The 18967-nt window shown below is 37.2% G+C and overlaps 1 protein-coding gene across 1 annotated transcript; it reads right to left on the bottom strand.

Annotated features, from left to right (window-relative positions):
• Positions 1–11245: 11245 nt before the first annotated feature.
• On the bottom strand, positions 11246–18347 carry LOC142617049 (glycine dehydrogenase (decarboxylating), mitochondrial). The gene is made up of 15 exons (XM_075789749.1): positions 16557–18347; positions 16020–16265; positions 15861–15938; positions 15672–15772; positions 15396–15591; positions 15140–15265; positions 14360–14545; positions 14126–14239; positions 13621–13773; positions 13077–13265; positions 12666–12743; positions 12462–12587; positions 12275–12373; positions 11912–12029; positions 11246–11552 (listed from the first exon to the last, which is right to left on the bottom strand). Exons 1-15 carry the CDS (start codon positions 17799–17801, stop codon positions 11458–11460), a joined length of 3150 nt encoding a protein of 1049 aa, XP_075645864.1. The 5' UTR covers positions 17802–18347; the 3' UTR covers positions 11246–11457.
• Positions 18348–18967: the final 620 nt, after the last annotated feature.

Here is an 18967-nt window from a genome sequence, read left to right as displayed (position 1 = left end):
GGTATTCCACTTATTTGTGGTAAAGTTTTTTATTGTATAACTTATTTAAACCTCAATCATTATATAGGGTTTTTTTTTTTTTTTTTAGTGATTGGATAGTTATGGTAATGTCGAAAGAAAGATTCGAACTTTAGTTGTGGTAATAAAGGAGATCAAGTCATGTTATTGAGTTACAAGATTGTTGACTATTATATTGGACCTAAACAAGTTGCTTTTAGAATTTGATTTGTTTAGACAAGCGTATCATTTTAGGAAAGTGATGAATATATTATCAATTTTATTATAAACACTTAAAAAGTGTCATGATGATAAATTTAATTGAGGTTGCACCAATAATATAATATATAATCACTTTTTTTTTGGCTTTATGTCTAAAAGTTAACCCATTAGCTTATAAGGTTTATGTAATGAAAATCGTATCATCCCTAATAATACTCCAATTTTTTTTTAATACAAGATATAAATTCCACTCTAACCTAATCTAATGGTTCATTTGGATTGAGAGGGAGTAGAGTAAATTTGATTCAAAATTACCCTATTTTCAGTCAACTATACTCTACTCCCCTACACTCTCCCTTAATCTAAACGGGTTCTAAGTGTATATGTGTGTGAAACTCCCTCTTGGAAAGTTGAACCCCGACCCTTGGCCCTCGCATCCCACAAACACTTATATTTGTAGAGTGACCACTGCACAAAGGGTGCGCGATGGTATAATACTCTAAATTTTAAGTCATAAGAAACATATACTAATTGAGATGGTATAAATTCATAAATGTTAATTATTATGTCACAACTCACAAGTTAAAAGATTGGTTTAGGTTAACACTAGGCTTGGTTTTTTGAATTATTGATAAAAATATTTTTTGAGAGAGAACTATTGAGAATTTAAATCCTAGTGTTCAATAGGTCATAGGAAATGATAAAGATTCTTTAGAGCTATTAGGATAATTCTATAATGGAGCTCCTCAAATATTATCCATTCATTTTGAAGTCAATAAGATCAATTTTGTCATATTATAAATATTTAAGCATTATTGACTATCATTTTTTCTATATTTATTTAAATTTTGGATGATATGGAAAAATACAACTTGCTAGTTTCATATGGATAGTGAGATTTTAGAAACTACATGGTCAGTCAAGTTACAAAGTCTAGATAATCTTCATCCCATGAGAACTAGTTTTAGAAACCCTATAAATGTGGTAATAAAGGAGACCAAGCTATGTTACTGAGTTACAAGATTGTTAACTATCATATTGGACCTAAACAAGTTGCTTTTAGAATTTAATTTGTTTAGATAAGCGTGTCATTTTAGGAAAGTGTTGAATATATTATCAATTTTATTATAAACACTTACAAAGTTTCGTGATGATAAATTTAATTAAAGTTGCACCAATAATATAATATATATAATCACTTTTTCTTTTCCTTTTTTTTTTTTTTGCCTTATGTCTAAAAGTTAACCTATTAGCTTAGAAGGTTAATGTAATGAAAATCGTATCATCCCTAATAATACTCCAAATTTTTTTTTTTATATATATACAATATAGAAATTATACTTTAAAATAATCTAATGGACCATTTGAATTGAGGGGAAGTAAAGTAGAGTATATTTGGTCCAAAATTAGCATATTTTTAGTCAACTTTACATTATTCCCCTCCATTCTCTCTCAATCCAGACAGACCCTAAGTGTATATATGTGTGAAACTCTCTCCTGCAAACTTGAACCCCAACTCTTGTCCCCCACACCCCACAAGCACTTATACTTGTGAAGTGACCATCATATCAAGGGTGTGCGGTGGTATAATACTCCAAATTTTAAGTCATAAGAAACATATACTAATTGAGATGGTATGAATTCATAAATGCTAATTTTTATGTCACAACTCACAAGTTAAAAGATTGGTTTAGGTTAATGCTAGGCTTGGTTTTTTGAATTATTGAGAATTTAGAGAAATGATAAAGATTCTTTAGAGCTATTAGGATTATTATACAATGGAGCTCCTCAAATATTATCCATTCATTTTGAAGTCAATAAGATTAATTTTGTCATATTATCAACATTTGAGCAAATATTGACTATCATTGTTTCTATATTTATTTAAATTTTGGATGATATGGAAAAATACAACTTGCTAGTTTCATATGGATAGTGAGATTTTAGAAACTACATGGTCAGTTACCTTACAAAGTCTAGATAATCTTCATCCCATAAGAACTAGTTTTAGAGACCCTATAAAAGTCTAAGTTTTTTTTTTTGGAGAAAGTATAAAAGTCTAAGTTTATTGGGAAGAAAACGACCAATGTGAGCATTTATAGTAAGTGAAATCTAACACAAAGTTTTAACTTTGTTCCAATTGTAATTAGTGCAAGATGTATTCCTAAATTTTAGTTGAGATTTTAGGACTTCATTAAATGAGGGAATTGAGGTATATTGAGATTTTCAAACCCCTACAAATATAATATAAGTCAACCGATCATCTATACTTTTTGGCAACTTTAAAAAATTTTCATCAACTTAAATTTATACCAAATTAACACAATATTTTTTTTTATGAAATTATTAACACAGCATTAATAAACTTCATGCAAGCAACCAAGCTCATCTTAATAAACTTCATATAGTCTCCTCCTTTATCATTTAGGAAAAAAATTATATACAGACAATGCTTGAGAGGTAAAATTTTGAAGTATTGTTTGGCATATCACAACTTTTACGATTGTAGATGTGATGAATTTTGATTTGAATAATATCACTTTCACATAAAATCAACCATTAATATCATTTGAGAAACAGTTTTCTTAATGTGGGTCACATTTAATAAAAGAATTAGATAAATGAAAGAAGTCTCCTCCTTTATCATTTAGGAACAAATTTATGTATAGGCAATACTCGAGAGGTAAAATATTGAAGTATTATTCTGCACATAACAACTTTTACAATTATTGATGTGATGGATTTTGATTTGAATAATATCACATTTAAATAAAATCAACCACTAATATCATTTGAGAAAAGGTTTTCTTAATGTGGGTCCCATTTAATAAAAAAAATTAGATAAATGAAAAAATAGACATAAAAGTAGGCCCACAATTTATTTTAATAATTTTTTTCTCTCTATGAAGCTGGCATCACAGTTTCTAAAGTTGAAAAAAAATATAACATAAGGCTTTAAAAAATATTTAAAAAAAAGCTCAAAATAGTCAAAAAAGTTGTTAACGGGCACCGCAAAGTGCTCGTTAACGCAACCTCATATCATTTTTAGTAAGTTGCTTGTTAACACAAACTATTAGCACATAACACAACATGTCACTTTAAACATCATGAAATTTTTTGCATTCCTAAAGTTATTGGTGCATTTTTAGTCATGGAGATGCATTAAAAGAGGAAACCATACGACAATAAGAAAAAAGATGAGGGGGGAGGTGATGTTAGGTATGCAAAAAAAAGAAAAGAAAAAAAGAAGAAGTTGTGTAGTATGAAGTATCACATCCAAGTGTGTATGTGGAAAAATCAAGATGTATGGCTATACATAGTAGTCTAGTAGAGAGAGCATTTATTGTGAGTTGTGAATTTTTTATTTTATTTTATTTTATTTTATGGAAATTGTGAGTTGTGAATTGCCTTTTGAATTGACTATACCTTCCATCTTTGTTTTGATTTAATAATTTCTTCCCTTCAATTGTGTCACGCAATCACAGGTCCATAGCTAATTGTCATTATAAATTCTAAATTTTTTTAAAAGAGATATAAAATATATGAATTATCCATTTTATTTATTGCTTGACAAGGGCCTTTAAGGAACAACAAAAAGGATTTAGAGGTGTACGGAAATTAGAAAAGGATTTGATGTGGTTCATTTTTTTGGTACTAAAAAAAATGGAGTTTATTCCCTAAGTTAATGTAAGTTGTACTGAATGGGACGGATCACGTTAGTGCTTGTCAAGTTACCAACATTGTACTCTATTATTATTTTCAATTCATTAATTAGGAACGATGTACCTAGGGAAGGGGATGGTATCAACTGGACAGGGAAACCTTAAAATACTAATTCATAATAAATTTATTTATAAAAAAATGTTGATAAATATAAAATATTTGTTTTGAGAAAATTATTCCATTAAAAACATTTTTATGGAAAACAACTTGATTTATGGTATTTGATAAAAAAATTGTTGATATATATATGTTTGTGTGTTAGACCATGAATTGTGTCATTTTTTCTTAAAATCAATTGGTGATGAGGAATATATACTCAAATTTTTTATGGCTTTTGACATCATACCATGCAGGCCTACTTTTAGAGTGATTGTAGGGAGTCAAATTGTGACTCCTCCAACAATATAAAACATTTGTTTAGGAAAAATAATTTTATTAAAAACATTTTTCATGGAAACAACTTGATTTATTGTATTTGATAAAAACTATGACATTAATGAGTTTGAAGATTTGTTGCCATTTGATTTGCACAAAAAATGGCTTCAAAAAAAAAAAATTGCATAAAAAACAATTAATGTTTTTTTTATTGGTATAGTTTTTGTAGCGGTGATGACAATAGCGGCCGTAAGGGTGGTAATTGTAGTGGTATGACAGCATCTAAGGTAGTGGTGGTGGTGGTTCTGATTGTATAGGGGAATTAAAATGAAGAGAAGTAATGGTAACAAGTGATAACACAATGAATGTAGGACTCGATGAAAAGAAGGTTTAAACATTTGTTCAAGTTTTGTCTTAAAGAGTATATTCTAATATTTAGACATTTTAGTGTGTCTATACTATGTGATGGTACTACAACCATGAAAGTTGCAAAAGAAAAAAAAAAAATATATATATATATATATATATATCCTATAGTTTTGAGATATTCTAATTGTTATAATTTCAAAATTAGCAAATCAAATACTTAAGTTTAAAAACTTAACAAAGTAAACTATAGGCTTGGCAATGGAAATGTCCAAGTTTAAATCCCCCCACCCAATTGTTATCAAATTATTAAAAATAAAAAATTGGCAAATATATAACCATTTCAGTTAAAGATATTTAAAGGAACAAAGTGCAGATGTGATGCTTGAGCTTCAAGATAACCCCATGTTTGGTAAAGAGGAGTTGAGATTGAACAGACGGTCCAATCTCAAGAGTTTTTTCAGCAACATTTTTTTATTAAATTTTCTTGCTGCTTTTTGGTCACAAGTCGTTTATACTTTATAGAATATTCTATCAAAGCAGAGCCTATTGGCAGAGGATCCAAATAGATTCAGCCACCAACACTAGCTACAGTTCGTTTAGACACTCTTCCTCTTTTTATTCTAATTAAAAACTCTGGATTCAAGGCAGTAGATTAGTATCTTTTTTTTTTGATAGGTAATCAAAGAAGTAATATTAATAGGAAAAGTAGTACATGATGTTCATGATGATGAACAGAAAGATACAAAGAAAGAAAACTAAGGGAAGGAAACTCTAAGGGAAAACATAAACTCTGAAAGAGACGGAGAATCCGTAAAACCCCAACAACGAGACCACTCGAAGAGGCTTCTCTGACATAACACCTTTAACTCATCCAATGTCTTCTCCATGTTCTCAAAGGAGCGACGATTTCGTTCCAACCAAATAATCCACAATAAACACCCTGGAATCAAATTCCAAATATTCGAGTTGTGCTTTCCTAACCACTGATGCCAACAAGATAACAACCCCGACACTGATCTAGGCATAACCCAGTGGATACCAAAAGCCTGAAGCATAAGAGACCATAATGTATGAGAAACAGTACAATGAAGAAGAAGATGGTCAACCGACTCCCCATCACAACAACACATACAACACCGATTTGCCAAAGGACGCCGACCCCTAATCATGAGATTATCCAAAGTGAGAATCCGACCATGAGCGGCTGTCCACAAGAAGAAAGCTACTCGCTTAGGAACCTTTGGTTTCCAAACACCCTTCCAAGGAAACAAAAAATCCGAGGAACCCCGGATTGCTTGGTAATAAGAGCGAGTGTCGAACATACCATTGCCTTTGAGCCGCCAACAAAGAAAATCCCTCCTATCCCCCCGAGGGATATGAGGTTGGATAAAGTGAAGAAGAGAAAAAGAAGCGACAAGCTCCCAATCTTCAAAGGCTCTAAAAAACCTTAAATTCCACACTCTAGTAGAACCTCCTTCGGAAGCCACAAAACTTCGAAATGCAAGCATCCTTGGCAACCGAACACACATAGAGCTCAGGGTAGAGATCTTTTAGGATATAGTCCCCAATCCACCTATCATGCCAGAAGCGGATGCGAGTGCCTTCACCCACTACAAACGATAGGTGCTTAGAAAAACTCTCCCACCCTTCATGAATGCTTCTCCAAAGGCCACAACCGTGGGTCCTCCTGCACACTTTGGTGCACCACCCCCCTTGACCCTCACCATATTTAGTGGATATAACTCTCCGCCAGAGATGAGTAACTTCTTGCCCAAAGCGCCACAACCATTTCCCTAAGAGAGCTTGGTTAAACGACGCCACACTCCTTATCCCCAGCCCCCCCAATTTAACAGGAGAACACACCTTATCCCAAGCCACCAAAGGATATTTGAAACTCCCCTCAACTGACCCCCAAAGAAAGTTCCTCTGAATCCTTTCCATTCTAGCAGCCACAGCTTTAGGGATAGTGAAGAGAGATAAAAAGTACGTAGGAAGACTCGATAGAGTACTTTTTAGTAAAGTGAGCCTACCACCCTTAGATAAGTAAAGACGTTTCCACCCTGAGAGTCTCTTCTCCATCTTTTCCAAAATAGGGTTCCAAATCGAAGCAGTCTTAAAAGAAGTTCCCAAAGGCATCCCCAGATATTTCATAGGCAAGCTCCCCACTCTACACTGAAGAATGCTAGCCAATGCATCTATATTATTCACCTCCCCCACAGGAACAATCTCACTTTTCCCAACATTTACCTTCAAACCCGTAAAAGCTTGAAAACAAGACATCGCCAATCTTATGGAGAGCAACTGATCCCTAGAGGCATCACAAAATAAGATAGTGTCGTCCGCAAACAACAAATGGGAGATCTGAACACCAACAGAATTCACTGCTCCCACATGAAACCCCCGAATAAGGTTATGCTCCTCTGTCTTCTTCAAAATTCTGCTTAAAACCTCCATAATCAAGAGAAAAAGAAGCGGGGATAAGGGGTCTCCTTGTCTCAACCCACGGGAGCTTTCAAAAAAGCCTTCAGGGGAGCCATTTACCAAGACAGAGAAACGGACAGAAGTAACACAAGCCTTAATCCACCCCCTCCATTTCGACCCAAACCCCATCCGGTCCAACAAATAAAACAAGGCCTCCCAATTAACATGGTCATATGCTTTTTCAATATCAAGCTTGCAAACCACACCCGGTAACCGACTCTTCAGCCTACTATCCAGACACTCATTTGCAATGAGCACAGAATCCAAAATCTGCCTCCCACCAACAAACGAATTCTGAGTCTCAGAGATGAGTTTATCCAAAACCACCCTTAACCTATTAGCCAAAACCTTGGACAACAACTTGTACACACTGCCCACTAAACTGATAGGCCGAAAATCTTTAATGTTAACAGCATTACTCTTTTTAGGAATTAAAACGAGAAAAGAAGCATTCAAAGACCGTTCAAACCCAGAATGACTATGAAAGAAGTCAAAGAAAGCCATGACATCCTTTTCCACCACACTCCAACAATTTTGAAAGAAAGCCATGGTGAACCCGTCAGGACCAGGGGCTTTATCTCCCTCCAGCTCCCTTAAGACGTGTAAAACTTCCTCCTTTGTGAACGCCTTCTCTAGGGACAACCTCTCCTCCTCTTCTATGCAAGCAAAATCTAATCCATCCATAGAAGGGCGACCCAATTCAGATTCCTCATACAACCCCTGATAGAAACGGACTATCTGAGAGCGCACATCTGACTCATCCTCATAAAGGACACCATCCACCTCAATCCTCTTAATATGATTAGCATTTCTATGAGAGTTTGCTAATCTATGAAAGAAGCGAGTATTCTTATCCCCCTCCTTCACATACAAAGCACGAGATTTTTGTCTCCAGGAAATTTCCTCAAGAGAAGCCAACTGTTCTATGTCAGCTTTGAGATGAATACGATAAAGGTGATCCTCATTCGAGAGATCTTGCAGCTCCTCTCTAACATCAAGACCCCTCAATTCAGTCAGCAAATTTTTTTTTTTGAGTGCCAAGTCACCAAACTCCTCCTTGTTCCACTTTTTTAAATCTGCTTTCAAAGCCTTCAATTTTTGAGCCAAGATAAAACTTGGTAAACCCACAAAACTATACCCGTTCCACCATTGCTGCACTCTATCAACAAAACCCTCAACTTTCAACCACATGTTTTCAAATTTAAAAGCACTACGACCCCTACGTACAGCACCAGCTTCCAACAAAAGAGGACAATGGTCAGAAATAACCCGAGGAAGCACCCTTTGAGAAACATTCTCGAAATGATCCACCCAGTCTAGGGAAGCCAAAACCCTATCAATTCTAGACATAGAGGGAAGGCCAGAATCTCTGAACCAAGTAAATGAAGCACCCTCTAGAGGTAAGTCAACTAAGGAATTCCTCTCTATAAAGTCCGAAAATGCAAACATAGCAGGGCAAAACGACTCACAACCAAGTCTTTCACTTGGGAACCTAATGATATTGAAATCACCTACTAAGCACCATGCCATGGGCCATCTGACACGCAGCTGTGATAACTCCTCCCACAAGGTAACACGCTGCCCATCCTCATGGGGACCATACACACCTGTACAAGCCCAAACAAAGTCGTCCACCACACCTCTCAATAAGACACTGATAGAAAACTGACCGGCAATAACATCCAATTTCTCAAAAACCCTCTTATCCCAAATCAACAAAATCCCACCAGAAGTCTGCACAACATCCAAAACAGCCCAATCAATGAAAGGACTTCCCCACAAACTTCGAACAAAGGCAGCATCAGAAGAAGATGCTTTAGTTTCTTGAAGACATACAATATCACACTTCCATTCCTTTAGGAGATTCTTACAAACCTCTCTCTTCCGGGGATTGTTAAGCCCCCTTACATTCCAAGAGAGTAGACGTAAATTCATGTACAACTACCAATAACCCCTGCAGCAGTCAAAGAGACTCTGCTCTTGCTCCTAGAAGATACCCCATCGTAGTTAACATTAGAGATAAGCCCCTTAAGTTCCCTGAGTCCTCGTGACCCTGAGTTTGCTGGTTGCTTGGGCGCCCCCTCAACAACCACCTTAAGACACTCCTGCTCCAAAAGGCGAAACAAAGCCAGACATTGATCCTCATGTTTCACAATAGGGAACCCCACCAGGTTACAGAAATTTTTCATCAGCTGGGACACCCAATTAGAAGGTGTCCCTGACTCTGTAACTTGAGGTCCTTCTGCAGAATTCTGAACCAGCACCAAATCTCTGATTTCATTAGGATCCCATGAAGACAGAGGGTCACACTTCAACACCCCATAATCTTTCTCTCCACTACCACAGCTATGGTCATACACTACACTGGTCTCCCACTGACCCTCATGTTCTACCCCTTCCACAAACCCTTCATCAATCCCATTACCCAGCTCTGAGAGAGGAGAGAAACGATTTTGAATCACCCAAGGAAATTGATCAAGGATCGGCGATACACCTTTCAGAATCGGCGCCTCACGCACCACCGACGACGAGCAAACCGCCAGGTCATGAGAATCCACAGCATCGGAGAGGGTGTCCAAGGGAGGAACAGCCTTACCGGAGTCGAGAATGACCGCGGCGGAGCTGCACCGTAGCGCCGATGGAGTTTCGGTCACCGGAGCACCCAACTCTCTTGACGGGTTTGAGACGAGATGCTCCGAAGAAGAACCAAGGGTAGATGCCGGCGGTAACCCAGCCGACGCACCCTCAGGCATCACCGATAAAGCCGATAGCTTCATCGGTGGCTTAGAACACTCGCCCACCTCCCTCGCGCTCTGAATATGGAGACTACGCACACCCACTCCACGATGAAAAGAAAGCCCATTCTGGGCCTTGCCTCTCGGGTCAGCCACTTGGGCTTTGTCATGCCCAGTTAGTAAAATAGGCCCACTATCCATAGCCTTGTGAGAAAGGACTTTATCATGTCCAGATAACAGCACCGGCCCACTGGAAATGGGCTTAAGATTAGAAGAGTGGTTCACCCAATTTACCAAACGTTTGCCTCCAATAGTTTTAGTCACCCTCAGCGCCAAACTAGCAGGAGTCACCTCAAACTTAAACTCACGCGTGGGTCTTCCATTAATAGAAGTGACAGTAGCGCCAGTACCATCCTTGAGCACGTTATTTCCCGAATCAGCTCCAAAAAATTCAAAATTCCTTAACTTCCGCTGCTTCCTGATCTTGGGAGATTTCTTCCCAAAATGCCCACCTCCTTCCGTCAGAGCAGGACCAGCACCAGCACCAGCTTCTACACCAGAAATCCTCCCTTTCACCCAAACAGTGTTTGAACCTGATAGAAATCTTTCTAATTCTTTTGAAAACAAACTCCAACCAGACCGGTTTGAACTCGCAGGAACCATAATCCAACCACGGCGAGCTCCACCATAATACACAGCTATCTCCACAAAAATACCAGCCTTATTCGATCTTCCACGAAATTCGAAAAATTTGTTATTTTCTCTATAACGTTTATACAGATATTCCTTACCAGGAACCCAATCACGGATATCGGCAAAACAAGAGAGAATCCATTCCAATCCTTTACGACCCAAAAAAACGGAACTATTAAAATTCCGACGCCTTTCGTGAATAACATAAGAGTCAGCCTGACCGTTGACAAACGAGAAAGAAAAAGTTTTCGAGTCTATGCGAAAAGACCCATTACTGCCCCCCTTTCTCTGGGGAGAAGATTTAGGAGGGAGAGGCAAACTGTTAGGGAGAGGTGAAGATGAAGCAGTATTGACTGATCTAGGCCAAACCTGTGGTTGTAACGGTAAAATAGATGGGGGTGGGATATTCAAAGGAGAAGGATATGGTGGGCAAAGAGGGTGAAATGGAAAGAAACCAAAGGGTGATGGGAAAGGAGATGGCAAGAAACCAGGGAGAGAAGGAGGTGGCTGGTTGAGGGGCAATGGTAGAGAGGGGCACAGAGGAGGGAAAGGTGTTGACAGTGTGGTGGGGAGGAACTATGAATTACAAGTAGCATTAACATAGGTTGAGCATTTAGCTTCTGTTTAATATTGGCTAAGACACAAAAGAGGAGGGAGAATGAAGTAAATTATAATTACAACATTTTGGGTTGCAATCAGCAACAATTATTATTCGAACAGCTGATCATTATCAATATGGTATTAGGAAAATGAATGTCACCAGCTGTGAAGGACATAATCAAGGAAATACTTATATACAATGAGAGGGAGAAGCAAACGGTTTCATAGAGAAACCTTGCAGCAAGGAGCACGAGGAGGAAGACTAGGCACTGGCTGCCTCTTGTTCTTCAACAACATGTGATGCTGGAAGAAGGGTGCAGACAAGGTTGCGGTCACCATACACATTATCCACACGCCCTGATATAACAGTGCAAAAAAACTCAATGTTAGGTAAAATTAAGCAGGCCTAAACTAGAAACGCATTAAAGTATTCAAGGTTTGTCACAATTTGTAGCATTTGCATCTTACAAATAACCATGGACTAAGTAGAGCAGATCTTCTATCAATGATTAAAATGCATGTGGTGCTTGAATGATTATAATATTGCAAGTTTTAATATATAAAAGAAACTGTTAAGTTCCTCAATTATAGACAACAGATCAGTCTGAAAGGACAATGGTTTATATGAAAAGCAAGCAATTAAGAGATGGGGTATCAAGGCAACTATATAACATCCAAAACTATAAAAAAAATTAGATGAAGATGGATATGGATACCTGTAGAAGGCCAGAACTTCGCAACACGAAGCCAGGCAGCTGGGAAGGCTGCATATTCCCGAGAATATGGTTTTGTCCATGCATCTCCCATGAGCAGGGATGGTGGATGAGGAGCTCCCTGCACAATAGTTTTTTAGATAATTGCTTTAAAAGTTCACAATTGGATTATTTTTAAACATGTGTCCAGAACTGTGCAAGGACAACAACAACCACGACTTCGTCCTAAAATTTTTGAGGTTGGTTATGGATCCTCAATAGACTAGTCAAAGTTGGACACATGAATTCTTGAGCAAGGACAGCAATCAATTTAACAATTTCTTATGTGAATGGCCAAAGTGAGGAAAAAGAATAGAGTCATTTCACCTTCAGGACATTGTTGTGGACGTCTGCTTTTCCATTCTCAATCTGAGCAATTTCTTCTCTAATGGAAATAAGAGCATCACAAAACCTGTCTAACTCGGCCTGCAAATAATTTTAAATTTACTTAAAACAGAACAAAGAAACAGGATGAGGAGGGCTTGTTAAGTGGAAGGACTCCCAAAGGGCATACCTTGCTTTCACTTTCAGTGGGTTCAATCATAAGTGTGCCTGGAACTGGCCATGACATAGTTGGTCCATGAAATCCATAGTCCATTAAACGCTTGGCAATATCTTCAGGTTCTATCCCAGCAGTATTCTGCAACAATAATTGGTTACAATTGCTCCCAAAAATGGAAACAGTAGGCAAAATATAACCTAGAAAGAACAAAACTACCTTGAAGCCTCTTAAATCAACAATGAATTCATGGGCAACTGTTCCATTGACACCACGGAAAAGAATGGGGTAATAATTCTGCAAAAAGGCAAAGCAAAATATGGAAACAATATTAAGAACACCAGGACAAACATCATTGAGACCTCAGCTTCAGAAGGGAGAAATAACTCAAAACCTCAAAGTTGGTTAGCCAGGAAAACCACGTGTGAGTGCAATGCACAGGTCAAATTTCTTATTCAAGTGCAAACATGCACCCACATTATCATGGGACTAGCCAGGACAAACAAGGAAGTCCATGTTATTCTTCGTTTCCGAAGATTGAAGCATGACTAGAGCATGGCACCTACCTACTTCTATAGTAGTGAATGGATTTTCAAAAGAAAAAGCAAGTGTAAAGAAAGAAGCAGGAACCTCCAAACGCTTTGCCATGTAATTTGCATTCAGAATAGCTATTTTTGATGCTTCAGTGAGACCATTTGACCCCATCATGGCTATATATGTGTATGATATTGGCAAAATAAGTGCAGAGCCCCAAGGTGCAGCAGAAATGGTACCAAGTGGGTGAGACTTGTCAGGAGCAGGTATTCCACCAGTGGGTACCTTAAAAGTAAAGCAGGATGAAATTAATGATTGAATAAGAAAAACAACTGCCAGAAAAGAATCAATAATGATAAAAGACATAGTAGTGGCAGAGCATGCAAGTAATCATCACCATCATGTAACATTACTAACTGAAGTGGGTTACACTCTGATTGTTCATGCATGTGTGTGTGTGAGGCTGTCAGTTCCAATACAATTAGAATTACATGATGAATCATGAAGAAATGAAAGATGGATGAGAATGAAACTAATTTGTCAATAGAAGCTACATGCATTTGACGCATATATAAACCTAACAAGCAATTAAATGGAATCATATTCGCATATAAATTTACTCAATGAAAAGAGCAATTACCACAGGATGCGATGGCAAAAATGGTGCCAAGTGTTTCTTCACACCAATAGGACCCATGCCAGGACCACCTCCTCCATGAGGAATGCAAAATGTTTTATGAAGATTGAGATGGCAAACATCAGCTCCAATCCAACCAGGGCTTGTCAGTCCCACCTATAAGGACCAAAGGTTTTTTAGATTTAATGTGAAATCAAATTGAAAAGAAATGCAAGGAAAAATGAAGTGCATAAATAGAAACTGAAATTTCCACTACAACAATATGTAGATATGTATTTAAAGAGCGAAAAATCAAATGACCCAGAAATTATCTACTTAAAACCAGGGAGTATAAATTAAAGAATTGAAAAATCTGCCAACACACACACAAACTAGCCCTACAGCTATATATTTTAGTAGACCATTTAATTATAAGGTAAAGGCTATTAGTTGATTTTACTAGATAATGTGCTCAATGAATACAATTAACATATGAAGGAAACAAAGGAAGATGGGGCAAATAGCTGACCTGTGCATTCATGTTAGCCCCATCCATGTATACTTGACCTCCATTGTCATGTATTATCTTACATATCTCATCAATACCTTCTTCATAGACTCCATGAGTAGAAGGATATGTGACCTATCATGTCAACCAAAATTAAAAGACTGTCAATATTGAATTAAATCTCCACCTCCGTCTCCTTTAATTTTGTCAATTGACAAAAACAGATTCCCAGCATAGGATGCAAAATGAAATTACCATAAGAGCAGAGAGGTTGTCCTTATTAGATTCAGCAGCCTTCCTTAATTCTTCAATGTTGATGTTTCCCTTGGCATCAGTTCCAACAGAGACAATTTTCATTCCACACATGGCAGCACTAGCAGGATTTGTCCCATGTGCTGAAACAGGTATGATGCACACATTGCGATGATGGTCTCCTCTTGCCTACAATGTTCATTCAGCATTAGCTTTTGAATAAGACTAATACAATGTCATATTGTCTTTGAAATGGAATGATGATCTGAGGACTTCTAGATTAATGGCAAGAAAATACTGCAATTTAGACTTGCTTCCATTCATTTACATATTTGAGGAACAAGATGGTATTTTGTTATATATTTATGCAGACAAACACACACACATGCTGCAAATTTTAATCATCAGCATCATTCACAGAAAATGTGAAGAAAAATTCCTAGAAAGCTTGCATACCTTCAATATCTACCATGAAAATCCTTATTCTAAATAGCGAATGAGAAGAAACTATAATCACCCAAAGGTTAATCCTTCTTTGTTTGCAATGATAATTTTCCACTCTGAGAGAGAGAAATCAAAACTCAAACTTTGACACCTGCCTCATGTGCACAAGGCACTTTAGGAGCATACAAATCATCATATTAAGATTCCAGTCTTCAAGTTGAGGTGATTACTTTATGTTCATATCAAAGTGAGCCTTAAGGAGAAGGCATCAAATGCCACTTACTTTCTTTACTACAATCAAAAGAAAACACTATTTAAATTTGGCCAATGTTACCATACCAAATGATATGCCCGGATAACCATCAAGCCAGCATACTCTCCAGCCGCACCAGCATTAGGTTGCAAGGAAAAAGAGTCAAAGCCAGTGATGGTACACAATACTTCACCCAAATCTTTGAACATTTCCTGGAAACCATTCATTAAGAGAATAATGTAAACCCACCTGTTTATACAAAGAAGAAACAACATAAAACCAAAAATTTTGAGCAAAGAAAACAATTGGAACTTATTTTGGCAAGTCAACATTTGTAACTACCTGATAACCCTGAGACTGTTCAGTTGGGGCAAAAGGGTGAATGTCAGTAAAGCCAGGCCATGTTACTGGCATCATCTCACTTGTTGCATTCAATTTCATAGTACACGATCCCAATGGAATCATGCTGTGGCATAGAGAGAGATCCTTTGATTGTAATCTATGAATGTATCTAAGCAGCTCATGCTCTGTATGATACCTAATAAAGAGAAAAGAACAGTCAGGGTTGGTTATGAAATGTAAACTTTGCAGAGTTCAAATTTCTTGAGGGGGATATACGTGTTAAAGATTGGATGGGTGAGATATGGGCTCTCCCTTACTAGCCCAGAGGGAATCATGGTCTCCACCTCCGGTGCAAGAGATGCAGCAGTAAAAGGAACCTGAAAATTTACCACAAGTCTAAGTCAGGTGGATGAAAATCCTAATTGATTGTAAACACCATCACCATGTAAAACTAATGAGACTCACAGGCTTGCCACCAGCAAAAACTTTGAGAAGTTTATCAACATCCTCCAAGGTGGTTGTCTCGTCAAAAGAAACGGTTATCTGAAATGCATATAGACCCAATTAATCTCATCACATAGACCTATAGCCAACTAATTGGTTTACTTACAAAATCACACTTACGGTGTTCCGGTCTACAATTCTCAAATTTATTTCACTCTTGTATGCTGCATCAGCAATTGCATGTGCATCAGCAACCTTAACCTTCACAGTGTCAAAGAAGGGAAGGCCTTGAACTTCCCCTGTCCCAAGCTTCTTCAGTCCAAGTGAAAATGCCCCAGCAAGACCATGAACCCGTTGTGCAATGGATTTAAGGCCTTCAGGTCCGTGATAAACAGCATACATAGCAGCCATGTTTGCAAGCAATGCCTAGATAAAACAGGACAGATATTCAAACTAGAAAGCCAACTGCTTGAACACTAAGACACCTATTCTAGAATCAGGCCCAGCAAAAAAATTGAGCTGGACCGTGGTTACATAATTTATAATTGTCAAAAACATAATGATTCACAAGATTTTCAAATATCCATATAAGCAACTCTATTAAACTAATTACAAAAGTAATAAAACAGCAATAACAACTAAGCCTTAGACCCAAAACTTTGGGGTCAGCTATAAATCCTCAACAGACTAATCAGTGTTAGAAATATAGTCTAGTACCTGAGCAGTGCAAATATTGCTTGTAGCCTTATCCCTACGGATATGCTGCTCCCTTGTCTGCATCGCCATTCGCAGAGCAGGCTTCCCTGAAGAATCAACACTTACACCAATGATTCTCCCTGGCATCATCCTCTTGTACTCTTGTGATGTGGCCAAAAACGCGGCATGAGGACCTCCATACCCCATAGGAACCCCAAACCTCTGAGCAGAACCAACAACAATATCAGCCCCCAATTCACCTGGTGGCTTCAACAGTGTCAATGCCAATAGATCCGACGCCATCACAACCTTGACCCCATGACCATGAGCATTCTTAATAAACTCCGCATAATCCAAAATCTCACCCTCAGTCCCCGGGTACTGAACCAAAACACCACACACATCCCCAGATTTGTAATTGATATCCTTAAGATCTGCGGTAATTACTTTAAGATCAAAACCATCAGCTCTAGTCTTACAAATATCAATTGTTTGAGGGTGACAATTATTAGCAATTACAAAAGTTTTCTTCTTTCCCTTCAGAATATTATTACACATAGCCATTGCTTCAGCAGCGGCTGTTCCTTCATCAAGCAATGAAGCATTTGACATGGGGAGACCAGTAAGATCCGTAATCAAAGTTTGAAAATTTAACAAAGATTCAAGACGCCCTTGAGATATCTCAGCTTGGTAAGGTGTGTATTGAGTGTACCAAGCTGGATTCTCCATTATGTTCCTCAAAATCACAGGTGGGACATAAGTGTTATAGTACCCCATCCCAATATATGACTTAAAAACCTGATTTTTTGAAGCAAGTTTTTTCATGTGCTCAATCATTTGACTCTCAGTTAACCCTTCATCAAACTTATCAAACTTCATTGATTGGATTCTAATAGATTTAGGCACAGTGGCATCAATAAGCGAATCAAGCTTATCAAACCCACATAAGTTAGCCATTTTGGTTTGCTCTTCTGGGGTTGCCGAGTTATGGCGGCGTGGAAAAGTGTCACTGGGTTTCAATGCCTCCACAGATATAGAACGAGTTTGCCCAAGCCCAACACCTTGACCAACATTGTTATGTGACAAATCTGATCTAGTACTTCTACGCATGGACATGTACGAGGTCAAGGATGATACGTACCTTGAGGGTGTGTATGAAACCGGTGAGACAGTGTGCAACAAAGTCTCATTTTGACGAAACTGCTTGGCTTCTGACACCAAGCGCTTCAGAATTGCACGGTTTGCTAAGCGCCTTGCACGTTCCATGAATGAACAAAGAGAGAAAAGCTTCTGTTTTTTTTTTTTTTTTTTTTGTGGGTGTGTGTGTGTGTTCTGTTTTTGCAGAAACAGAAACAAAAATGAACAAACAGCAAAAGCAAAGAGGAAATGGGGTTGGTGAGAAGAATGAAAAGACCAAAGAAAACAGGAACCAAAGTTGTTTTGTTTTGGTTTTTTTGTTATTCCATTGGAGTGAGTGAGTTGTGTTGTGTGGTGGGTTGTTGATAATATAGTGAGTTTTTCTATGTTACATTATAGATATATATGCAAATAAATATAATAATAACAAAAAAATATGGAGGAAAATAATCAAAACATGAATCCAATATCTGGTGGAGAGGTGATGGGTGGTGGGTGACTAAGCACCTAGGGGAGAAAGAGACCTGTTCAGGGATAACATACTAGTCTACAAAGAAAATGTGTACAAAATCTGAGGTAAGTAAGTGAGTGAGTGAATGTATGGAAGGAAATGAAGGATATGAGATTGAGTTTCAATGGATCAAAATCACTTCATAGGGAAAATGAAGGACATTTGTATGGTTTTTGAAGGATATATGAGATTCTTTCTTTGGTGGCAGAATCTCTTTCACATTAGGCTTATCTCTATGTCTCCCCCAATATAATAAAAATGTAAAATTATAAATTCTGCTCTCTAATTTCAATCTGTTTTCATTTTAATCTTTTGAGTTTCATATAATTTTTTTTCATTTTAACCCTTATTAATAAGTTTTCAACTTAGTTTTTTGTTATTCACTCTAATTCCATCAAATCTTGTCGTAACTTTTAGAATTTTCCATTTTACCAACAACAAAAAAAAAAAAAAATTGGTGGACTTAACAAAGTGAATTAAACAAGAGAAAATTGGATCGCATTGAAAACGGATGAAAGTTAAAAGAGTTTAAAGAAAGAAATACTTATTTATACATATAGAGAAATGATAAGTCATGTAAGTGTTGCTCATAAGCACTATAAGTTACATGGTTATTTACCTGATTGTAAACCATAAGTAAAATTACCAGTTTAAATTTTTGGAATAATCGATGATTTAATAATAAAAAATTAAAATTAAAAAAACATAAAATAAAAAGTTTCAGTGTACTATAATATATCTAAAGGAAAGTTTAAAGGATTGAATTGAAAATATGTCAAATTTA

This window comes from Castanea sativa, chromosome 1, assembly GCF_040712315.1.
Source record: "Castanea sativa cultivar Marrone di Chiusa Pesio chromosome 1, ASM4071231v1".
NCBI classification, from domain to species: Eukaryota; Viridiplantae; Streptophyta; class Magnoliopsida; order Fagales; family Fagaceae; genus Castanea; species Castanea sativa.
Note: the sequence above shows the minus strand (reverse complement) of the source record. Positions and strands in the feature narration are given on the sequence as shown.

Coding starts and splice junctions, on each gene's coding strand:
- LOC142617049 (XM_075789749.1), bottom strand. CDS start 17,801: ATGGAACGTGCAAGGCGCTTAGCAAACCGTGCAATTCTGAAGCGCTTG. Junction 13,266..13,620: donor TTTTGCCATCGCATCCTGTG/GTAATTGCTCTT, acceptor TTTACTTTTAAG/GTACCCACTGGTGGAATACC. Junction 12,588..12,665: donor TTGATTTAAGAGGCTTCAAG/GTAGTTTTGTTC, acceptor TTATTGTTGCAG/AATACTGCTGGGATAGAACC.